Source organism: Marmota flaviventris, chromosome 1, assembly GCF_047511675.1.
Source record: "Marmota flaviventris isolate mMarFla1 chromosome 1, mMarFla1.hap1, whole genome shotgun sequence".
Classification (NCBI taxonomy): domain Eukaryota; kingdom Metazoa; phylum Chordata; class Mammalia; order Rodentia; family Sciuridae; genus Marmota; species Marmota flaviventris.
In genome coordinates, this window is record NC_092498.1 from 146,863,506 (window position 1) to 146,877,846 (window position 14,341).

The following is a 14,341-nucleotide window of genomic DNA, read 5'->3' on the forward strand; positions in this document are numbered from 1 at the left end:
ATCAATCTTCGTTTTATTTGACTTAATAAAAAGCAATGCTCCTGGTTTTCAAAAAAATGTACAAAACTTACTGAAAGTTCAAGTTATTGGTGTTTCCTTCTGAAGCACTTCTCACGGGCAACCCCTGTTTAATTAAGTTTCTTGGATACTTTAAAATGCTTAACAAATAGTAAATGTAAAATGCCCTGTGAATTTCCTGATTATACACATATGAATCTTGCTTTTTCTCTGAAGCCATATATATATATATATATAAAATTTCACGGCTGCATGGCATCAACCTCACCCCCAGTGGTTAACCATACTATCATTTAACCACTCTGCTGATAATAAGGAATCGTGTAGTTCATTATTTTTGTTGTTATAAACAATGTTGCAGGCAAGATCCTTGAACAGCACATGGAGTGTCTGACTCAAGCCTTTTTCCTTTCTTCTTCTTCTTTTTTTTTTTTTTTGGTAGCACTGGGGATCAAACCTAGGGGCACTCTACCAACCCTATTATTTATATTTTGAAACAGGGTCTTGCTAAATTGCCCAGGATGACCTTGAACTTGTGATCCTCCTACCTCAGCCTCCCTAGTCACTGGGATTACAGGCATGTGCTACCATGCCTGACCTGATCCAAGTCTTGAGTTTTTCCAAGAGCAGAGAAGATGTCAGATGACCATGGGCTTGGAATCTGAAGGCAGTGGTGGGGAGAGAAACTGCTCATGTGCTTTTGGTTTAAAAAAAAAGAAAAGAAAAGGAAAAATCCTTGGTCTGGAAACAGTACCATTCCCTTTGAACCAGCAGTTTTAGGAAGTATAAGTTTCAGTGTAGCCCTCAGACAAGCATACCATCCCTGAACCAGCCTGTGAGACAATAGGTTATTCCACATCATCTTGAAAACCTGCTCTAAGGTCAAAAGCACTTTGTTTTCAATGCCAATTTTAAAATCTTGATTGTATCCCTGAAAAGTTTTTGAGTAAGACATATGACACTGTCTTAGAGCTCCAGCTTCCTCACAGAAAACTATAGCTGTATGTAAGTGACCTGGCACATAGAGGCCTGTGAAAAACAGTAGCTAACATTAATCAAGGTCATTTCACACCGACTCATTGATACTTTAAGCCATTTCCTATTGTAGACACTCATACACATTTCCAAGTCAGCTTCCTGATATTAGGGCTACAGGACACTTTGCAGGGAGGTAACTCAGAAAGGGCCATTATGAAGATGAGTTTCCTGGTTTTGCCTGGATGTGTCATCTGGAATGCAATAGGCATTAATTCCTCCATTTACACAGTGACTATTTAATGAATGCTTACTGTTATATGCCACAGATTGTACAGCATGTAAGAACAGATCCATTTCCCTCCAAGAGTTTACAGTCTCTTCAGAGTTAAGACATACTCAGGAATTAAAAATACATGATAATATAGTAGATAGAACAGCTGTCAAATAAGCCATCTAGACTTCAGATCAGGAAAACTATCACTGTTGGCTAGAATGATGGGGTAAAGATTTCATCATGAAGATTTCATGATGACACTGGAATATGAAAGTGCTTTAAATGTCAGGTGTATTTAGACAGCCGCTGTCACAGCCCATAAGAATCACCAATTTTGGCTTAGAGGGGGAATTCCCTACAGGCAGGGAACTGTGCTTGGCATCCTGAAATGAACCTGAGCATTTTCCTCTAGAAACATTGTTTTACATTTGTTTAAGCTACAATTCAGTGACGAGCTGTTACAGTCTCTATGAAAAAAACAAACATGTATATACATATATGTATATATGTGTGTTTATATATCCCATATATATATATATATATATATATCTTTCATATATATATATATATATATATATATGCACATCATGAACTGACTTGATTGATCTTAATGCGCCAATGAGAAAGTTTTTCCACGGTTCTGAACAGCTTGCAACAATGTCTGTTTTATACATTAGAAACTACAAGGGGGAGGCACTGGCAGTTGTTGAGCAGAAGAGCAATATCAGAATATTATTTTAGCTAAGTAATGTGGCAACATGTGCAGGATGGATTTCAGCTGCAGAGCTTTGAAGGTTATTGCTGAAGCCAAGGTGGAGGTCACAGCAGGAAGGGGAAGATGCAAAGGACAATATATAAACAATAGCAACCCAAGCAGCTTTTTTGGGTACTGGAGACTGAACCCAGAGCACTTTAGCACTGAGCTACATCCCCAGTCCTTTTTATTTTTTGAGACATGGTGTTGCTAAGTTGCTTAGGGCCTCACTAAATTGCTGAGGCTGGCCTTGAACTTTCAATCCTCTTGCCTCAGCCTCCCAATTTGCAGTCGTGAGCCACCACACCTGGCAAAAGCAACTTTAAAAGAAAATAACTGTCTGGTGCAGTGACCCACACCTGTAATCCCAGTGGCTTGGGGTTGGGGGGCTGAGACAGGAGGATCACAAAGTCAAAGCCAGCCTCAGGAAAAGCAAAGCGCTAAACAACTCAGTGAGAACCTGTCTCTAAATAAATAAAATACAAAATAGGGCTGGAGATGTGACTCGGTGGTCAAGTGCCCCTGAGTTCAATCCCTGGTGTCCCCCAAAACAACAACAACAAAATATATAATTTATCTGGAACTGGATTCATTCACTAATCCAAAACATCCTTATTAGGTGCCAGGCATTGTGCTGAAGATATAAATGTAAAACATGAACAAAACAAAGCCTCTGTAACCTTACAGAGTTACAGTATAGTGGGGAAAGACAAGTCATTCATTCTTTCAACAAAAATATGAGGGCCTGCTATATGCCCAGCACTTATCTGGATGATGGGGATTCAACAGGAAGCAAAATTCAAAAATCCCTGCTTTTAGGGAGCTTCCATTCTGGTACAGAACATAGGCAACAAATGTGTTGGCAAAATAAAGCAGAGTAAAGGGGACAGGGAGTATGCAGAAGTTTACAGGAACAATGATGCCAGGGAGCGGGCTGGTCTCTGCCATCCCTTCAACAAGTTTTGGCAGTGAATGAAGAAAAGGGTTGATAGGGAGCAATGGAGCTGAATGAAGAAAAGCTTAGCAGCCAGTGAGCAGCAGAGATTGGAAATTTCGGGAGAAGATGGGCTAAGGACACTTCAAAGAGCTTAATTTGGCAAGGAGGAGATCTGGGAAGTAAGGTGTCACCAGTGGGAAAGCTAAGGGGGTCAAGGAGAGGGGGACCTCAAGGCAAGGCCTTGTAGACAGACAGCAGTGCCCTGAGGGCAGCAGCAGCAGGAACAAAGTTCAGTGCTGTGGAGGTGGCGGGCCCTGGAACAGCCAGATTTCAAACTGATCAGCATTGCGGATTCTCAGCTTGCTAAGGACACATGCTGCAATCATACAAGAGGTAAAGTGGGTAGCAAATAATTCAAAGATAGGTAAATGATGATAGGGACCTTGAATGCCAGTGGGGCATTATTCAACATGCTGGTTCAAAAGGAAAGGAAATTGCATTTGGTTTTTCCCTTTGATGGGGAAGTGGAAATTAGCCCTTTCTCCCTTACCTGCTAGCCTGATGCCATTTCCAGACATTTGGCAGTGGGCCTTGCCCTGACATTATGTGACCCCCAATTACATAACAAATTCTTTGATTGCAAGGGCCATGTCTTATTCATCTTCATATCCTTTGGAGACTTAGCCCATAGCAGGTGTTTGGTGTCTGTTGAATTAAAGTGAAGCCACATGTGGAATTTAACAGTTGGGAGGAATCTCAAAAATAATCTATTAGAACCCTCTGAGTTTGCTTTCTGTGGAGTGTGGGTCAAATTGAGGGGGTCTAACCTCTCCCTCTCCTGACCTCCAAACCATTCAATAGGATTTTTACCCCCTTCATCTCTTGGAATAGATTAGTGGCTTTTCCAAAGGTGGTCTAGAGAATCTCAGAGCTTCCCAGGACCCTTTCAAAGGATCTATGAAGTGAAAACATGTTCATAACACTTAAAATTTTTTTTGCCTTTTCACTCTCATTCACTTATGTAGTGTTTTCCAGAGTTTATAAGACACATGATATTGTAACAGATTGAACGCTGAAGCAGATACGAGAATCCAGATACGAAAGATTTATAAAAATGCCAAATAATTCCTCTCCTCACTAACATGGTTTTTGTTTTGGAAAACATATCTGTTATGGTTATTTATTGCTAACATACAGTGGGTTATTTTTTAATGAATAATGTGAATGTGATTTCTAAACTGGCAAATGTCAACAGGTAAAATGTACATAAGCAAGAACCCTTTGGGATCATCAATGATTTCTAAAAGTATAAAGGGCTCCTGAGGCACAAATGTTTGAGAAAGGCTGGATTAGACACTGCGGAACACCAGCTTCCCCACCTCTCTCTTGTGGGAACCTGAGTGGTAAGGATTGTCCACAACTTTCTCTCAAAGCAATGGCACAGCTCTGAGGAACTTCTGATGCATTCACTGTCCCAGTGTCGAGCCTGCCTTCTCACTAGAGAAACTGATCTCAGAATAGTATCAGAAGGGGCCCAGGGTCTTCCATTTGGGTACAAAAAGGTCTTATCCAGAAATTCTACTGGGGCAATAATACTCTTGCACCAGCTTTTCCAGTTTCCCTCTGGCAGGCCAGGAAGCCAGGAGCCCTCATAGCAGAACCAGGGGACAGCTCAGTACCACCCAGTGAAGCAATCAGGCTCCACCTCTCCTGAAAAGTGAAATCCAGTCACTCTGCAAAGCCACATGCCAAGAACCTGACTAGTTCCTTTTGTTAAATTCACCTTCCAAATTATTTTTTACAGAATGGCCCTGGGGCTTGGTGACCAGAGAATCAAGAAATTTGGGTTTTTTTCTAGTCCTGCTGCCAAGTGGCTGCATGACCTCAGAGATACTCCTTCCCATCTTAACTTTACTCTTCCTAAAATAAAGATGGCAATTGTGTGGAAAGGGTGATAGCCAAGCCTTCCGACCTGTGCACCGTGGAGACCCTTACATTTGCTGATGTACCTTCCACCTAGCATTCTTTTAAAGCTTTTTTGTTGTTGTTGTAGATGGACACAACACCTTTGTTTTTTAATTGTTATGTGGTGCTGAGGATCAACCTAGTGCCTCACATATATGAGGAAAGTGCTCCACCACTGAGCTACAACTCCAGCCCCCATCTGGCATTTTGGGTAGTCAAAAGTCATCATTAGGCCAGGCACAATGGTGCATGCCTCTAATCCCAGTGGCTCAGGAGGCTGAGACAGGAGGATCACGAGTTCAAAGCCAGCCTCAGCAACTGAGTGAGGCCCTAAGCAACTCAGTAAGACCCTATCTCTAAATAAAATATTTTTTTAAAAAGGCTGGGGATATAGCTCAGTAGTAAAGCACCCCTGTGTTCAATCCCTGATACCAAGAAAAAAAAAAATGGTCATCATTATATCATTAGTCTTCAAAAGAAATGGATTTCATTATTAGCTTTTTAAACTATGGGTTCAAGAAACTGAGGATACATCTGAGTCCAGCACTGAATTCCCAGATGTGAAAATGCTGTACTACAATACGTGGTAATAGGCTCCTCTTTTCCCAGACATATTTTTCTTACACCCTCCACATATCAAGAACTTCCTATGTGCCTGGCCTTGTGCAGAATGGATTGTCATTCAATCCAGACAACCCTGTGAGATTGTACAATCACCATAAAGATGAGGCAACATGCTGAGAGTCCATGGAACATGCCTTAAGACACAGAGCTTGATATTAAGGAATAAAGATTCAGATCTGACTTCAAAGTCCCTGTGACTCCAGTATACCAGAGCTTTAAAGCAAAATGGTGTCTACATTTCCTTTGAAATATTTTAGAGTCTAAAAGACCTTCATATTAGACTGGTTCTTCATTTTTCTTAATGTTCTAATTCTGAAAGACATGAAGCAATTTAAGATAAATCCATAGGCAGGGGTTGTGGCTCAACTGCAAGAGCGCCTTGCCTGGCACACGTAAGGCACTGGGTTCAATCCTCAGCACCACATACAATAAATAAATAAAATAAAGGTACTGTGTCCATCTACAACGAAAAAAAAAATTTTTTTAAATATATCCACACAGAACCATACTCAGAAGAAAAACACTCCTCTATTCTTCCCTAGCTGCCTCCGGCCGCATTATTGTGAATTAGTACATTCCTAATTACCTATCATGTTCAAAATCTATCAGTCAAATAATGTCTCTAAATTGCTGCATCCAAAATGGTGTCAGTCCTGCAGTTTCCCTGTTCCTCTCCCAGGCCCTCTAGCATTGCAGTGTGGATGGGGAGAACTGCAGGTTTGGTTCCTAAAAGGGGAATCTGAACTATGTCACACTACCCTACGCTTTAGAGTCATCTTAATGCTCATGATACCAGAAGCTCCTGAGCTAAAAGGTTGTGAATGCCATTTAGGTTTTCTATGCTTAGAAAGGACACGCTATTGTCACTGACTTTCAGACATGGGGAAGAAAAAGATGAGACAAGTCTCCCCTTCAGAGACTTCTCTGAAGACTTTCCTAGCCAGTGTCCTGTAAACAGGGTGAGGTACTGCTCCCTGCACCTGCAGAGCAGCTGGGAGGGCCTGGGGTGGATGGAACCCCTGGGCCAGTCTTCTGATGCTGGCACATCCGTTTACCCAGGGTGCTCTACATGTACTTTCATTTCCTGTGAGTTGGAAATGTCTGGAGGACTTGTTCTAAAAATGTTGAAGTCTGACCAGCCCAGGAGGGATGAGGGAAAGGCTGAAAGTAAACTCTGGGGACAGACTGCCATTTGGGGGCCATATGAGACTAGGCCAATGACCTCTGTGCCACAATTTCCTCCTCTGAAACACAGTAGCAAGAACCTACTTCATAGGACATTTGAGAGGATTAAATGAAATGATGTTGAATATTATTTGTTGCAAGTACCAATAACACCTAAAGGATAACTGAAAACAATAGATTTTTAGAGCTTCTATTCCAAATTCCTCATTTTACAGATGAGAGAACTGGCCCAGAAAGGTTAGATGATTTGCCCAAGGCTAAACAGCTCTACCAACCAGCAGGACAAATAGCTTCTGCTTCTCCACTGCAAGCTTCACTTCCTCCAGGATTGCTATGACTCCAGCCGGACAAGATCCTTTTGCCTGCTCCACTGTCATTCTGTGACAGCCCTTTGCCACTCACTTCCTGAGGGCTCACAACCTCCCTCCAGACTCAGAGAATGCAATTCCGCATGCTCGAGGAGCCTTTGAGTCATCACCGTCTGTGAATCAACCTCCAGCCATCTATTCTGAACACAGAGATCTCATCCTCCTCCAGTTTCTGGAACTGGAAACTGGTGTTTTTCCTTTGGATTTTGCTTAATGAATGTCTTCCACCTCTAAGCATGTCATGTTGCCCTCCAGTTGCAGACTGGGGACTGAAAGCCAGAGGCAGATGTAAGCACCTAACTAAGACCCTGAAGGAAACACTGAAGACAATCTCTAGGGCTCCGTGAAGGCTTCCCAGTCATGTCCCCTTGTAAGGAAAACTTCCTGCTCTTCACCACAGTTGCCTGGGAGAGGTGAACACATATGCAGACAGCTTGCTGGATACTTGCCCTAGGCAGCTGGGAGGACACTGATGACCATCTGAATCCCAAAAGCAGGGAACAGTTACCATGGCTACCAAAAGCTGAAACCATTGGCTATCTGGCTGTAGGGACCAATTCAGCTGACCTCTCAAGGTCCTTTCCAGCCCCAATTGGGATTCTACAATTACTGCGAGCCAGCTGAGACCAGGTCTGCTGCAAAACAATAGGAAGTCCTGTGACATAAGACTAGGGCATAGAAAGCAAGGATTTCATCAGAATCACCTTAGAGGTCACCTTGTCTTATTCACCAGAAGTGTTGAGTCACAAGCCTACTTTCAACCTCTGCTGCATTATTAATAAACAATGCTTGTTTTTGTTTTTCACTACCACCACTCTGTATTTCTCTTCCTTTTACAGGCCTGGCCAGTAATTTTGATAGAGGTTTGTTCTGTATTGTGACCAGAGAAAAACCCAGAAAAACTTGCGTCACTAAGGCCCAGTGGGGTGTGCTCCCTCAGACAGGATGTGCATGTCACGAGCCTTCTAAGAATCAGGAGGAAGGAAGTCATTCATAAAAGAGGCAGATGCTGAACTGCAACTCCAGTTTCCTCTTGCAAGTCCCTGGACTGTAGGAACATTACTCCAAGGGGGATGGGGGGGGGAATGGGTCGCTACAGCTTAACCCCTAGGGGATTCCCACCTTCCCAAGTCAGGACAGAGCCAGGAAGTGGCCAACCAGAGCCCCACCTTCCGCTGAAATGTCTGTAAGGATCTAGGGATCGATAAAGACTTCTGAAAGCAGGGTAGAGGGATGCCCAGAAATCAGTGTCACCAACACCACCAAAAACAGTTGCAAACCCTTCCTTATTCCAGATGAGGAAGCTTCATGATTAATGGATATTTGGAGATTATAAAAGATCTGCTTCTATTCAGATTAAATCAAAGCCTTTATTAAACATTCCTCCTTCAAACAGACTGCTCAAAAACCCTCCCCTGACCTGGGAACTGACAGAGCTACATATCACTTTCACCCAACAGAGGTCAGATCCACCAGGCCGCACAATATTGAAAAGCCAAGCCAAGACATACCAGACTCGGCAGAGCTCTGCAGATCTATGTCCCACTCAGAATCTAGGCAAAGGTTGGTAGCGCCAGGTCTTGAACCAGAGCTCAAGCACAGAAGAGGAACCTGAAGTTCGACCCTCCTGGTCCCAGACACGGCCTGCTGAGATAGATAGCCGGCCCTGGGCTGCCATTTGCTGAGGCTTATGCATGTGCTTTTCCTTTTCCTCTTCAAAGAAAAGGGTGGGATGGAGGAGGCAATTTTCAGTTGTGTGTGGGTTTGATTTAAGGCTTTGGCTGTGGTCAGTTGATATATTAAAATACTTTCTGGGAATGCCATCTAATAAGCTCCCCATCGGAACAAACGTATTTTCAAAAATGAAAACAGTGAACAAAGATGTGGAGCTGAAACGCTACAGCAGGGCCCAGGCCTATCACGTCAGAATGGTGTCATCCACCTGCTCCGAGGAGTCTGCCTGGCTGGCCAGCTTCTTTAGGGACCTTCGGTTGCACTCATTCAGCACCTCCAAGCTGGCCACATCCAGGATCTTGGAGAGGGACTGTAAGGAAGAGTGGGCGTGAGGAGACATAGTCAGAAAACAAGGCTTCAAATTCCCAGTCAAATCAAGACAAAGACATATGCTAACCTCAGAACCAAGCCACTGAGGCAGAATCTGGCAAAAAATAAGCCAATCAGATGGGTCCAGGGACAGCTCAGGAAAACGCTAGATGCGTTTTTCCTAAGCTGAGGAAGCAGATGTCACAGCTTTCAGTGCTTTGCCTGCAGGGGCAGGGGGCTGAGGGAACAGGACTCTGGGCCTCAAAAAGGCCACTCCACTGGGGTCTGTGATACATGCTTGGAAGCCATGGAGATTTTATTTGAAGAAAAAGCTCTACTTCTGAAAACCAAGATAAATCTATTTTCAGGCACCAGGACAGTCACCTAACTCTCAATCTGCTCCTGAAGGCTGAAACCTACATGGTAGCAGAGAAGAGAATGGGGCCAAGTACTATCATGCAGAAGAAAAACAGCAAGCCAAAGGCCGCAGCATGCTCTGGGAGGCACTCAGGCCAGGTTCCCACCTGAAACACCTCGTCGCCCCGCCTCATCTTGAGCAGGTTGACAATTGCCTGGTCACTGTAGGCCCTTACGACAGTGTTCTTATCCTTGGTGTTGTCAAGAAGAGCCTTCAGGATAGGCTTGATAGCCTGGGGCTCCAAGGGAGGCAGTGGGTCCTTATTTGCCCACCAGATCATCTTCTCAGCCACCAATCTGATGTCACTGGATGGGTTCTGCAGACACTGTGAGAGGAACACAGACACATGCAGTCTGTATCTCAAAGAAGCCCAAATTTTCAGCCTTGAGACTTTCCCTTCATCATGGTCATTGACCCTACTGTTCCTTTCCAATGTTGTCCCTCCCCAAGAGGGTGACAGCATGATCCAGCCCCATCTACCTCCCCACCACATCTTGTGCCACCCTTGCCTTGGCTCACTACTTCTGGCCCACACAGGGTTTTAACTTCCTCAAACAAGCCACTGCCCAAGTTGGCCCCCAGATCTTCATTCTGTCGGTTCCTTCTCATCCTTCCAAGGTCTGTCTCCCTGACAACCCAATCCAAGGGCCCTCCCCATGGGCTCCAAGATCTCATCCATTTTGTTCCTCCGTATTCCTTCAGGGTCCAGCCCAGCAGTGGGTACTCAGTAAATGCTGAGTGAACAAGTGAATACAAGTTGATGCCATCACAGAGGGCAGATCTAATTAGGGCTCCTAGAAATCCCAGTAGGGGGCCAGGTATCTTTGGAACCTCATTACTCAACAAAATCTGCACACAGCTGGAATCACATAGGAGCTGGTAACAGAGGCAAAGTCTCAGGCATGGCCCTAACCCATTAAAATGCAAAATTTAGTTCCGATTTCTGGGCACATAATTGCTTGAGAAGCAACATCACACTTCCTGTGGGAGTCCCACTGTTAGATTCCATGGCTTGTCCTATTAGGGCCTGGAATGGATGCCATAACCATACTAATAAGTGACATGCCACTAAGGAAAGGAGGCAGGAAGGGAAGAGTTATTAATATTTGTTTTGTTTTTGTTTTTGGTATCAGGGATTGAACTCAGGGGCACTAAACCACTGAGCCACATCCCCAGTCCTATTTTGTATTTTATTTAGAAACAGGGTCTCACTGAGTTGCTTAGCACCTTGCTGTTGCTGAGGCTGGCTCTGAACTCACAATTCTGCTGCCTCAGCCTTCCAAGCCACTGGGATTAAAGGCATGCGCCAGTGCACCCAGCTAGATTTCTTAATATTTGAACCCAAGTATGTCCTTAATTCTATAAAATCAGGATGCTTACAGAGGATGCCTGAAACAGTGGTTATTAACTCAATTTGGGGTCACATGTCTGAGAATCTGCAAAAAAGCTGGACTCAGCCTGAAAAAATTACACACAGAAACACTCTGCTCTCCATTTCCAAGGGTCCAGAGGTCTCCTGGAGGCCATTCATGAAGAACTGGAATCCAACTAGTCAGGGGCATATTTCCCGTGTCTTCCAGCTCTAGGCCTTTCTCATGAGCCAGGATTGGTGGGTTATACAAGGCCCCTTCCCTACTCACCTTAATGAGCAGACTAGAGAGTCTGGCTGGCAGCTGTCCCCCTCCTGTCTCGATGTGGTACTTCATCAGGAAGCCCATGCCCCGGACCCCACTCACTGCAATGGGGACCTATAAAGAAAGGAAAGAGCTAGACAGGCAGAGGCATCCCACTTCCTCCTTAAAGTGGCAGAACCAGATTCCCCAGTAATCTCCAGGACCCTTCACTACTCATCTCATCCTTAATATTTTACACCAAGGACACCTTGACATCTCTCATTTAGATGGGCTGCCTTGGCTGTTGAGGAGATGAACAAAGTCACTAGTTCCCAGCAACAGATATCAGAGACCTTTTGACCAGGAATGGACATCTTCTTCCTCCAACTCAAAGTCTTCATTGTTTAGATGATGCAACTAGAGCCCAAAGAAATCACCTACTGGTCCCAGGGCACAATAAGTTACCAGCCACAGTAAAATAGAACCCATGCTCTGAAGACCCAGCTGGGGAGAGATGTCCCCTGTGCTGGGTGAGCAGAGCCATGGCTGTGGAATACTTGCTAGAGGACGGGAGGGCTGAACCAGCAGCCTGAGAGCCTTACCCTGTCTGCCACGGCACTGCTGAGAATCATTTCCTGAACTTCACTGCTGTATCTGCCTGCACAGAGTCTGCTGGGAGCCACGTTCACAGCCACAGAGAGTGCTAAGCTCCGGCCATGCCGAACCATCCAGTCAATGCCGGACACATCCGCTGGGTAGGAGGACACAACTGAGGTCAACGTGAACTTCACAGCACACCCCTACTCATGGAGTCCTGGGAGCCAAGTCCCACCAAGACCATGGTGCAGACTTAGGCATGGTGGAAACCCCAGGCCACACTGTGCCCAAGCTCCCCACTTTTGTAGCAAAAGTTCCAAAAAGTAGCAGAGAAGTCTCTCACAAACTGCTCCCAGCTTCTGGCTGTATTCTTAGAGCAGAGATACTCAGGGCTACAGCACTACTTTCTAGTACTGTGTTAGCAACTGGTCCCAAGGAAGGGGTATTCCAGGTGCTACAAGATCATCTGAGGGGAAGGGGAGACAGGTGCCCAGGGCCTCTTCCCTGGGGCTAAGGGGCCCAAGCCCATGAAGGGGAACTCCCCCCATACAAGAGACTTACCCAGTAAGCACTGCTGAAGGACAGTGTTAAGCTCCTCTTCCGTCAAAAAGGCACACAGCTCCCCCAGGCACCCAGCTGCGGAGATCCGAGTATTGTCCTGGAGAGCAGAATGGGGAGTGATAGGGAGTAAGGCCAGGGTCCAGGAGGGAGGACGGAGAAGAGGATGGAACACATAAACTCAGGAACTCTGAAGCCAGGCCTTACTCCAGGCACTGTGTTCCCAGTACCAGATTGGGACTGCCATTCACTGCAACTGCCACTTGGTGGAGAGTTAAAAATTACATGCCCAGCAAGCACTTCACGTAATTATAGAAAACTCCAGTGTGTGTGCATATGGTAATCATCATCACAATAGCAACAATAACTGTATTTACATAGCACCTTTCTCCTTGGGAAATCTGAATGCTTTACATTTAGTCTCTCAGTTACTCTCAATAGCCCCAAGACAGAAGGGGTACAGCTGGGAAAGACCACAGCACAAAGAGGGGAGCCACCTGCCCACGGCCACCTGGGAAGGCAGCAAGAAAACAACCACTAAGCCCCTTTTTCCCAACAAATCTGTGTGTCATCTTGTACCCAGATGACTGTCTGCTGCCTCTACTGGGTCACTACAGCCAATGGGTACTTGACAAATGCTTCCAAAATGGACAGGGATTATGGAATTGGGAACAAGCATAACCAGGAGTCAGAGCCTAGATTCTGGATTGTAAGAGTGTATGAGTGTGTGTGTGAGTGAGTGAGTGTGTGTGTGTGTGTATGCACATGTCGTATGCGGGGGGTTTTCTGGTTTGTTTGGTGCCAGGGATTGAACCCAGGGGCACTTAACACTGAGCCTCATCCTCATCCTGAATTGCTAGCGCCTCACTTTTGATGAATCTGGCTTTGAACTCAAGATCCTCCTGTCTCAGGCTCCTGAGTCACTGGGATTACAGGCATGCGCCACCACACCCAGCTAAGTGAGCGTTTTCTATCAAAATCAAGGCCAGGTACACAAAGAGCTCCTGGTTACTCCCACCTTGGCCAACTGTCTCTAGAAAACAGAGGGGATTTTATATACTGTATTATTAGTAGATGCCAGCTTGACACGCATCCCTCCAAACCAACAACCTGTGGGGAAGCTGATGCCAGGCCAGCACCAACTGCTACCTTCAATCCAAGTGGAAGTTCTAAGGAGAAGAAGCAGCAGAAGCCTAGGTAAGCAAGGACAAAGCCAGCTCTGATGCCCACTCTCTCCAAAGCAAGCTATTTTAAGCTCCATTGTGGTAAACTGCAAATTTGTTTAAATACTAACATTTGTGTTGTTCATGACCCTGTAAAAGCCCTTGTTGACTGTGACCAAAAGAGGACAGATGCGCTCATCTGTATCCACAGAAGCCAGGGCTACAGCCAGATGGCAGCTGAGGACCAGAACCAGCCTTGCAGAGCTATGTGAACAAACACAGCAGCAATGACTGGCCCAGATGTATGCACACGACGAAGTGTGAAACCACAGAACCCAAAGGCATGCTCTCCCAAGATTAGCCCTATAAATGTAAATTAGGCCACCACAACAGAATTGTTGTTGTTAAAAGGGAAAAAGAAAAGTCTTACCCACCCCCCGACTGGACCTGCAGTGCTTGGCAGCCAATTAACAAATGCTTCCAGACTGGACAGGGATAATGGAATTGGGCACAATCAGGAGGCACAGGGCCTGGATTCTGGGTTGTGTGAGCGAGCGAGCGAGCGAGAGCGAGAGAGAGAGAGAGAGAGAGAGAGTGTTGCTGGGAATGGAAGCCAGGGACTCGCATATGATTGGCAAGCCTCTATCACTGAATTACACCCCCAACTCTTTTAAAAAATTTGAGACAGGATTTCACTAAGTTATCCATGCTGGCCTCAAACTTGCAATTCCCCTGCTCCAAGTCCCTGGAATTACAGACATGTGCCACCACACCCAACTGGATTCTGGTTTTGATTCTGTAACTGGATAAAGTGTGGCCCCAGACAAGTCTCATCCTCTTTCTTGG

The 14,341-nt window shown here is 45.3% G+C and overlaps 1 protein-coding gene across 1 annotated transcript in view; it reads right to left on the reverse strand.

Moving 5' to 3' along the window:
- Positions 1-8,448: 8,448 nt before the first annotated feature.
- The window catches only part of Gcn1 (GCN1 activator of EIF2AK4), a 61,931-nt gene continuing 56,038 nt past the window's right edge, over positions 8,449-14,341 (reverse strand). The window contains exons 54-58 of the mRNA XM_027923334.2: positions 12,336-12,432; positions 11,780-11,928; positions 11,205-11,312; positions 9,671-9,889; positions 8,449-9,147 (exon numbers count right to left, since the gene is read on the reverse strand). Coding sequence (XP_027779135.1) covers positions 9,022-9,147; positions 9,671-9,889; positions 11,205-11,312; positions 11,780-11,928; positions 12,336-12,432 — 699 coding nt within the window. The 3' untranslated portion in view covers positions 8,449-9,021. The remainder of the gene's footprint in view (positions 9,148-9,670; positions 9,890-11,204; positions 11,313-11,779; positions 11,929-12,335; positions 12,433-14,341) is intronic.